At 39.5% G+C, this 10,054-nt stretch overlaps 1 protein-coding gene across 2 annotated transcripts in view; it reads right to left on the bottom strand.

Annotated features, from left to right (window-relative positions):
- Positions 1–5,867: 5,867 nt before the first annotated feature.
- DCTN4 (dynactin subunit 4) overlaps positions 5,868–10,054 on the bottom strand; it is a 29,591-nt gene continuing 25,404 nt past the window's right edge. For both annotated transcript variants that reach the window (XM_026008453.2, XM_026008460.2), the window contains one exon: positions 5,868–8,466. In XM_026008453.2, the coding sequence (XP_025864238.1) occupies positions 8,253–8,466 (214 nt within the window). In that variant the 3' untranslated portion in view covers positions 5,868–8,252. The remainder of the gene's footprint in view (positions 8,467–10,054) is intronic.

Below are 10,054 nucleotides of genomic sequence, written 5' to 3'. Positions count from 1 at the left end.
CTCTTTCTCCACATCCTCGCCAACATGGGTTTCCTGACATGTTAATTTTATATTGCTGAAAATTTTAATGTTTGGATGTACCAGGGAGGTTAAAAAATCCATATACCAGTTGACAAACATTTGAGTTGTTCCATATTTCAATGATTATAAGTAAAGCCATTATAAACATTCACATACATGCTGTTGTATGGCCATACGTTTTCATTTGTAAATACCAAGGAGTGGGATTACTTGATCATATGGTAAGTATATGTTTCCTGTATGAGAAAGTTCTTGGATTTATGTTGCCTTCTTGAATCTATGTTATCTTTTTAAAAACGATTTATTTTTTCTTAGTAGGAGGACGGGTAGAGGGAGAAAGAATCTTAAGCAGGCTTCATGCCCAGTGGATCCTGATGCAGAGCGCAGCCTCACAACCCTGAGATCAAGACCTGAGCAGAAGAGTCAGATGCTTCAACTGAGCCATCTAGGCACCCCTTTTTCATTTTTTATTTTCAAGTAAATTTTATGCCCAGCCTGGAGTTTGAACCCAGGACCCCAAGATCAAGAGTTGCAGGCGCTGCTAAGCCAGCCAGATGCCCCTATGGTTTGTTATCTTTTGTTAGGTTTTGCAAATTCTTTTTAAGTTTTTAAAATCTTTGAGTAATCTCTGCACCCAACCTGGGGCTCAACTCACGACTCCAAGATCAGGAGTTACATGCTTTTCTGACTTGAGACAGCCAGGAGCCCCTGTTTTGCAAACTCTTAGACATCATTTCTTTAAATACTCTTCTGTCTAGTTTCTTCTCTATCTGGGACTCCAATTATACATATCAGATACTGTTCCATAGATCTTGAATATGGTGTTGTTTCACTATTTTTGCGGGGTGTTCAGTTTGGATCATTTCTATTGGCCTATCTCTAAGTTTCCTGATTATTTCCTCAGCTATGAGAAGCCTACTCATGAGCTCATAGAGGATATTCTTCATCTCTGATCCTGGTTTTTTTTTTTTTTTTCAATTTGTCCCTTTTTTATAGTTTCTGCCTCTCTGCTGAAATGTTCATATATATTATCCCTATTTTCAAGTAGATTTTTCAACATGTTAATAGTTTAAGTCCCTGTCTGATAGTTCCAACATCTAGGTCATATCTGTATATGGTCTTATTGTCTATGAAAAAGTTTTTTCTTGCTTGCGTCAAAAAAAATTTGACGCAGATTTTTTATTAAATACCGGTCATTGCTTATGTAACAGTAGACTGAGGCAGATAGTATTAATGCTTGGAAATGCAGAGATCTGTTAGGCTATTTGTGTGGGATTTGGTCAATCCAGTTAGAAATTGAGCTGGGTTTGGGTTTTATTGTTGCTAAGGTTGCCTTCAGTGCATTACAGATTTCATATCCTCTAGCCTTATTTTGTGCTTTAGGATGGGGCTAAAAACTTTTCTCAAGTGTTTGTATTTCATCCTTAGCTTTTAGCTGCCTGGCACACCTGTACCATAGTGGTAAGTTTCTATGGCCTTGCCTATCCCCCAGCTGCTGTTGTTACTAGCTCCTTGCTAGGTTGGTAGTTGGGAATAGGTTGGGGGTTCTTTGTTCTGGTTCAACCTCATTCTTCAGTAGGTCCTTTGTGGCCAGGCCTTGGGAATGGTTTTTTTTCCTCAACATTCTTGCCCTTCCTGTCTGTGGTAGCCAAACCATGACTTGTGTTTGTGGCTGGCCTTGTAGGGGAGAGTTTCCAGTCCTTCCTGCAGTGGTACAACTTTAATGGTTTTGGTTGGTATAAAATCCTGGAGCTCAGGACTAAATCTTGTTCCTTTCCCCCAAGAGTAGAGGATTTTTCTTACCAGGCCCCTGTGCTCTGGGAAGACACAATTTTTTGTTCCTTCCCCAGTAGCTTAGGCCTTTTTCCTCCTTATGAGGGAAGAGCCTAGGCAGGAGGAGGCAAGCTCCCTGCCTTTCCTTTTTTTTTTTTTTAATTTTTAGAAATTTTTTAATTTTTAGAAATTTAAATTCAATTTGTCAATATATAGTGTAACACCCAGTGCTCATCCCATCAGGTGCCCTCCTCAGTGCCCGTCACCCAGTTACCCCATCTCCCCACCCTCTCCTGGCTTTCCTATAGTAGCAGCAGACCTCTCCTGCATGCCTCCAAACCAAGGACACTCTGAGGAGCTCCAGGATCCTCCCCTCCTTGTAGGTCTTTCTCATGAATACCCGCTGGAGGTTTTGAAAAGAGCTTATGAGTGCATGTAAGCTCCTAATGTCTTAGGCTCCCAGGGATTTTATGCTGTCATGTTAGCCTAAATTTGGCCTTTTTAACCATTCTTTAAGATTTTCATTGATTTTCTCTTACCTACTCGTATCATGGTCCACACTTCTTCCTCCCATGCTGTGCTGCTCTGCTACAGGAGAGCGCAGTCTATGTTTCTGTCTCTCCTTGAAATTCAGGCTACTTTGTTGCTCTGCAATATCAGCTCTCTGATCCAATAAAATCTGTGATTTTATCATCTATCCACCTTTTCTTTTTGAGCGGGGGGTGACACTCTTTCCAGATACCTACATCACAGGCAGGAGTCTTGGAACTCCTGAGTGACTTCATTTTGAAATACAGCTTAAGAGGAAAATTTCTGTCACTTCTATAAATGGGAAATTAGTATCACACGTTTAGATGTAGCCTTAAAAACAAGTACAGTGAAAATGAACAGTATTTTTTTAGTAAGTAGCTACTTTGTCTGCCAAAAGCTCTGAACTAGAAACTTAGGTTTCAAAAAGAGTATTAGATGTTACAAACGTGGGTATTGATACTTTAACAGAAGGGCCATTTTTGATTTTTTCAATAATATGGTAGATTCCGGGACGTCTGGGTGGCTCAGCGGTTAAGCATCTGCCTTCTGCTCAGGGCGTGATCCCATGGTCCTGGGATCGAGTCCCACATCGGGCTCCCTGCATGGAGCCTGCTTCTCCTTCTGCCTGTGCCTCTGCCTGCCTCTCTGTGTCTCTTGTGAATGAATAAATAAAATCTTTTAAAAAATATGGTAGATTCCATATTATTTAATGTTACTTGAATTTCATACTTAAAGTCATTATATATTTCTCTATAAATGTCCCTGATTGCCAGAAAATGAGGATAAAGTATTGCCATTGAGCATCAAGCGACTCAGCTGAGTTTTTTTTTAGTCTGTGCTGGCTGCTTTCTCTTTTTTAATATTTTTTATAATTTTTTTAAAGATTTTATTTATTCATGAGAGACACAGAGACACAGAGAAAGAGGCAGAGGCAGAGACACAGGTGGAGGGAGAAGCAGGCTCCACACAGGGAGCCCGATGTGGGACTCCATCCCGGGACCTCAGGATCATGCCCTGGGCCAAAGGCAGGTGCTAAACTGCTGAGCCACTCAGGGATCCCCATGGCTGCTTTTTCAATGGAATAAAGGGGAGACACATGATAAAGGGGTCCAAATTTATCTCTGAATGAGTCTGCAATCCAGTAACCAGGCTGCACACATACAAAACCCCATAAAGAAGGAAGGGAAATGCCCTGGAGAGATAACAGTGCTGTAGATCAAGATCATTTCTAGATGGGAGTAAGGGAAAAATGGGAAGACAGCAGAGAAATAGTTCTGGAGAAGGTGCAGAGAGAAGGAAGAGTATTCTGGGTAGAAAAAACAGAACAAGAAAGCTCAAGGCAAGTGAGATATTTGGCTTATGACAAGAGGCTTATGTGTATTAAAAAAATAAAGCTAAAAGATCAAGAGACATATACATAAGGGAAAGGGTGGCATTATTCAACATTAGGTGCCTACTATTTGTCAGGTATTCTATCCTCTGCAGCTATAGAAACTAAAAAACAACAAAGACAAAATCCCTGCACTATAGTTTGTGTTCTAGTGTGATGTGTCAAAAAGTAAAGAATATATTATGCTGGTGTTTAGTGCTATGCAAAAAAAGAATGCAGTCAAGGGGAATAGGGAATGTGCTTAGGGAAGACAGTTTTCACACCATTAAACAAGGTGGTCAGGGAAAGCCTAAGAAGGAAATCTTTCAGCAAAGGCCTGATTGTGATGAGGGAGTAAGTTATACAGGTATCTGGGAGAAGAGCTTTCTAAGCAGATGGAACACCCAGTGCAAAGGCCTTGAGAAGATGCCTGCCAAGGAGACTCAGGAACAGCAGAGATTTGTATGGCTGGAGTGGACAAAGCATGGGGAAATAACAGATGAATTCAGGGAGGCAGCGATGGTAGGGGGTGGGTTCATTTCATGTAGGACCTCATTAGCCATTATAAGGAGTCTGTATTTGTTTTGCTCTTGGACAAGCTAAAAAGCCTAAGAGTTTGAAGTGGAAAAATGCCTTATTCATTCTGGCTGCTGTGTTGAACATGGAGTAAAGGGTGGGGTTAGGTCAGACCAGTTTGGATGCTACTGCAATAACCTCAAGGTCTACAGAGCCAATGGTGATTTGGCCCAGGATAGTAATGGTGGAGTGTGTGAAGTGGTCATAGTTTGAAGATGGAGCGGATACGATTTGCTCACTTACTGCATGTGGCATGTAAAGAGTCAAGGTTGATGCCAAGGTTTTTGTTGTGAGCAACTGAAAGGATACAGTTCCATTTAGTTAGGGATGAATGCAGGAGAGGCAGATGTGGTAAGAGAAAATCCACTGTGGTTTTGAACTTTCAGAGACTCTTCTAGAGTTGGTAGGTAGGTAGGTAGGTAGGTAGGTAGGTAGATAGATAGATAGATAGATAGATAGATAGATAGATAGATAGATAGATGATAGATAGATGAGAGAAAGAGAGAGAGCACGCTCATGGGGAATGGCAGGGGGAGAGGGAGAATCTTAAAAAGGCTCTGTGCTAGGCATGATCTCACATGGGGCTTGATCTCAATGATCCTGAGATCATGACCTTAGCTGAAATCAAGAGTCAGATGCTTAACCCACTGAGCCACCCAGGTGCCCCAGTATGTAAATTTAATAGATAGTCTGAAAACAGATCACTAAGAGTGAGCAGAGAGAAAAGAGTAAGAAATACTTGGCACATTCCTTATGGAAGAAAAGCTTGCCAGTAAGGTAGAAGCAAAACCAGGAGGCTTTGTGTTCTGAAACCAAGTCAAGAAAGATTTTCAAGGTGGGTGAGATCAGCTGCCAGATGCTACTGAAAGATTAAGCAGATATGGACTGTGAATCAGCCATGCATTTAACAGTGTGGATTGTTGGAGAACTTGACACAAGCAATTTTGGTGATGTGCTGGGGTGGCAGCCTAAGTGGAAGCAGTTCGGGTAAGAACAGGAGGAGAGGTACTCAAGGTTTTTGAAGGAGTTTTGCTGTAAAGGGAGTAGAGAAATGGAGTAGCAGCTGAAGAGGGGTACGAGGTGAGTTTCTAAGATAAAAGAAATCCTAGCATGGTGATGGAAACAATGCAGGAGAGTGGAGGAAGAACTGCTGAAGTAATATCCTTGAACAGGTGACAGGATGAGACCAACTGCACTAAGTGGTGGGTCTGGCTTTAGACAGGGGCATGAACAGTTCATCTACGGTAAGAGGGAGGGAAGAGTTACAGGAGTACAGGTGAAGGCGGAGGAGTGGCTACCTATCAGAGGTGGGCCACTATAGATATCTGAAAATATATCTTTGGGAGCAATGACTCAGGATAAAAGCTGATAGAGACCTAACAGAACATTTATATACTAATTCTGAGAATATAAGGAGCCCAAGTATCATCTCTATGTTATAGTGAACTAACTATATGAGGTTTCAGCTTAGTTCATTTAAGAAATGGAAGAGGGAGCATGCCCCACTGACATACTAATTCTCTTCACTCCAAGCCAGTCTTCTGACTCTGAGCCATGCTGTTCCAATCAGCCCTCCTGAATGCAAATGAAAGACACATTCAAGCTTTTTCTGCTTTATTTCACTACATTAAGTTAAGCTATAAGGCAAAACAGGAACCTGTAATTCATAAAGATCAAGGAAGTGCCTCTCATTCTCAAAAGGGACCAAAAAGGATGTTTCTTCACAAATATGCATGACATTTACTTGGCTCATTATACCTATAAGCACTTGGAACAAAAACCTTAGTGGGCTAATCAAACCACAAATACAAGTTAACTTAGCTTTATGTTTCCAAAACTGTAGTTTCTAGTGCTAATGACATCTCATTCGTCTGCAGTGGTGGGCACTTATCTATGCATTGACAATCTTGCACCTGATCTAATATAAAAAAGCAACAAATAAAATTCCGAATTCACCAGCTGCAGGTGTTGAACCATAATTTATGTATACTAATACATAGAATACTGGTTGCACTGAAAACTATCTTGAGGAAACATTAAAACAATGGCTCTGTTATACTTCAAATTAATTTGGCTTCTGAAGAAAAAAACTTCTATGATCAAAGTATTTTTGTGTTTCTGTGTCACACGGGGGTGATGAGACTGATTACTTCAACATTATTATTTCTGGGAATGAGTACTAGCTACATGCCATAAATGCACAATATACAACTGTGTGTAGTCTGCAAATGTGTAAACACAGGAAGCCATTCTCTACTTTGACATTTGAGTCCTCCACCGGCAAATCTGGAGGAATGGCTTCCGAGTAGGCTCTAGCAGGTAGTGAAATAAAAACTGACACTCTGTGGGGTCACAAAAAGTTAAACTATTTCTATAGACTGCAAATTTGTCATTATACAATCCCCTACCCCAACTCCTAACAGGCTAAACCTTACTTATTATTGTCACAATATTAGAAATACGTGTATTTTTTTTCTTATATTGCAGCATATATATTACTCTGTGGAACATTGTTTCATAAAGTTAGCTTGACCTTTTGAATACAATTTAGTGTCTTTCAAAGGCTTCCTAAATATTTTTACTTTCCAGAGGGAGCTAATGTATTCTAGATTACTATATATCTTAATTTTTTTTAAATTAAAAGCTTGAACTTAAAAAAAACAACAACAGGATAAACAGGAAATTTCTCTTTTCCCCAAAAATGTGTTGGCTGCTTGCTAACAATACATTTACAGAAAATGTGGTGCAGCTGGTGGTCTGCTTGGTCAAGTCTCATTTTAGAAACCATCACAGAAATTAAGGTTACAAGCCAACTGCCGGATACCAAAAGGAAACTGCATATGTGCTGTCAGGCAAGTATTCTGGGGGACTAGCAGAACTACTTTATGGTTTACAATCAAAATGGCCTTATTCAACATATCATATAAGTCTTAAACTCAGTAAGGGGAAAGGTTCTTTATCTTAATATCCAATTTGGGATTCAAGACATTGTAATTGCTATTTTCCCCTTCAAATCAATGGAAAGACATTAGTTCAGATCATGCTAAAAATCTAACCTTTAAAATGTTTTCTGCATTCCAGAAGTGAACTTGTCTAACAAATTTTCTTTGGGCTCTTTCCAGGTGTCAAGTATTTAGAACAACTTATTGAATTAAAGAGGCAGAGCAAAGGGGAGGAGGAGGGAGTAAGACACAAAAGGGCTGCCTCCGGATGTCAGTGTTAACCCCTGGATATTGTAGTAACATTTAAAATGAATGGAATTCTCCACCCCTTTGACATGACATGTGATTGCTTGAATAAGTTCCATACTCTAAAGAAAAAGAAATTTTAAGAGCACCTGATACATAAGCATCCTGTATTCTCTCAGAAGAAAGCAAATGAAAGTGCCTTAAGAATCTCACAGGTTTTTCCAAACACCACAAAATTAAGACAATATGACAATTCTGTCAAATGGAAACCTCAGCAAGATGGGAGGCATGGCAGCGAGTGAAGGGATACATTAGGACTGTGAGATTATAACTAAATGGAATGCAGATAGCGGTTGGTACACTGGGACCAATGCTGGCTCATTAAGAGAAGGTCTACCTTTCAGTTATCATTTAACATTTTATCTGTGAGATTGTGATCCTTTTTGAGATCAGACTGGGAGACATGGTCAGAATTTTTCAGGTGGTAAAACCAATGCCACTCCAAAGAACAGCCATCTCCCTTTTTGGGGAGGGAACTATGCTGTTGTTATTTGACGTGCAGGGTTCAGTGAGAGAGACAGATTTACTGGTATTAACAGAAGTCAGAGCAAGAGGAACAGCAGTTAGCTTGTGTTCCTCATGCCTTGCCTATGCCCCTACCCTCCTAGGAATAGGATTCAGTAGTGCATGGGTACATTGTTACAAACAAGGCTTAATGAAGCAGCGGCTTCCACATTTTAACGTGGGCTTGTGGTGATAATGTCCTTTGGGATCTGCCCCACCAGTGGCACCTTTTAAGGAAGAAGCGGACCCAAGCTGAGTTCCACATGCTGGGTGAGCCAGATGACTTCTGTGCCCTGGTCACTTTCTTCAATGGGGCGGATGGGGGCTGCCAGGTTTTTAAAATCATGCTTCATCTTAAAGCACACGGTCACTTCACCCTCCTCACGTTGTGGGGTCACTTTGATGAAAATACCCACTTTGTTGGCCTTTCTGAAGGCTATAATGCTATGGAAAAAACAAAACAAAACATGTAGTATTAGGCAGGTCACAAGTCAGCCAAGCCACCAGGATTTACATTTTATCTGATGACAAGTTAAGGATACCATCCCATTTTATAGCAAAGAATTCTTTCAGCAAAATGTCAATCTGTCTTTTTAATATTACAAAAGCAAAATATAGTCCTAAAAAATTCAAATGGGAAAAAGTAAGTCTTCCCTTATTTTCCCTTTTAGCACATAGAGAAAAACTACAAACACTTTGGTTCTTAACCTACCAGATATTTTTCTATGAGCTTTTACACTTTTCTGCTTTTTTAACCAACTTAAAAGGGACACACTATTCTATTAACTTGGTTTTTTTTCCACTCAGTTTATCACAAACACCTTTTCATACTGGTATATATAGATTGTCTCCATTCTACTTAATGGCCACATAGTACTCTATTATAGATTTACTGTAATTGGTATATACTGATGTTATTGCCAATTTTCCTGTTATAAACAATGGTGCTGTGAATATCCCTTTACATTTATGTTTGTGTGCATGTGGTAATATTTCTAACGGATACAGACTGATATTAACTCAGAGCTTTAAAGGAATTTCTGGAACACCATAAAATTAGTGTTTTTATAAATAAGCTCTGTAAATTAGAAACTTTTAGAATACGGATGCTTGAGTGGCTCAGTGGTTGAGCATCTGCCTTTGGCTCAGGGCGTGATCCTGGGGTCCGGGATCAAGTCCCACATTAGGCTCCTTGCAGGAAGCCTGCTTCTCTCTCTGCCTATGTCTCTGCCCTCTGCCCTGCCCCCCCGTGTCTCTCATGAATACATAAATAAAAAAACTTAAAAAAAAATTTTTAGAATAGAAAAATAATCCTTTTACTTAAGATTTCCAATCTGATTATCTCTGGCATGCACTTGAAGTTTGTGCTTTAATAACTTCAAACAAAAAGTCAAAGGGCAATGAAACATAATTTGATCTACTATTCAATGATACTCTAAGTTACTGGATTTAAACATTTACAAAGTATTATATAGTATTAATTTCCAAATATCTGAAAGTCCTAAAAGTGCAATGTGAAATATAATTCAATTTTTTATTAATCTGTCATGTAATCTGACTAGAATTTGATATCTCAGATGATCTTTCCAACAGCTGACTTTGGTTAACAAATTTATATACTGAATTAATGTCATTTAAGGACACACATAAAGCAAAGATTACAGAGAATGCACTTTGTATTATATTAACTCAATGCATTTTGTGCTCTAGTAAATAAATCCCTAATTTGTCTGATTCATTTAAAAAATAAAAAACTCAGTTAAAAAGAGTGAAAAGGAAAAAAATAGTGTCTTTCTTGCATAATTTCCTAATCACTGTATCTGGGAAGCTTTTTTAAATAAAAAAATGCAGATTTTGGTGCCCCCCCCCTTACATCGGCTAAAAACAATCTTGCTTTGTGACACAGGACTCTGCTGTCCATCTTTCAGCTTTGCAGGCTGGCTCCCTGTCAAGTGGAGGGCTCTGAAGGAGACTAGAAACCTGGAGGGGAAAGGGATTGCTCCTGCCTACAAGCTTCCTATTTGTGTGTGGT

Source organism: Vulpes vulpes, chromosome 4 (genome assembly GCF_048418805.1).
Source record: "Vulpes vulpes isolate BD-2025 chromosome 4, VulVul3, whole genome shotgun sequence".
Lineage (NCBI taxonomy): Eukaryota > Metazoa > Chordata > Mammalia > Carnivora > Canidae > Vulpes > Vulpes vulpes.
Note: the sequence above shows the minus strand (reverse complement) of the source record. Positions and strands in the feature narration are given on the sequence as shown.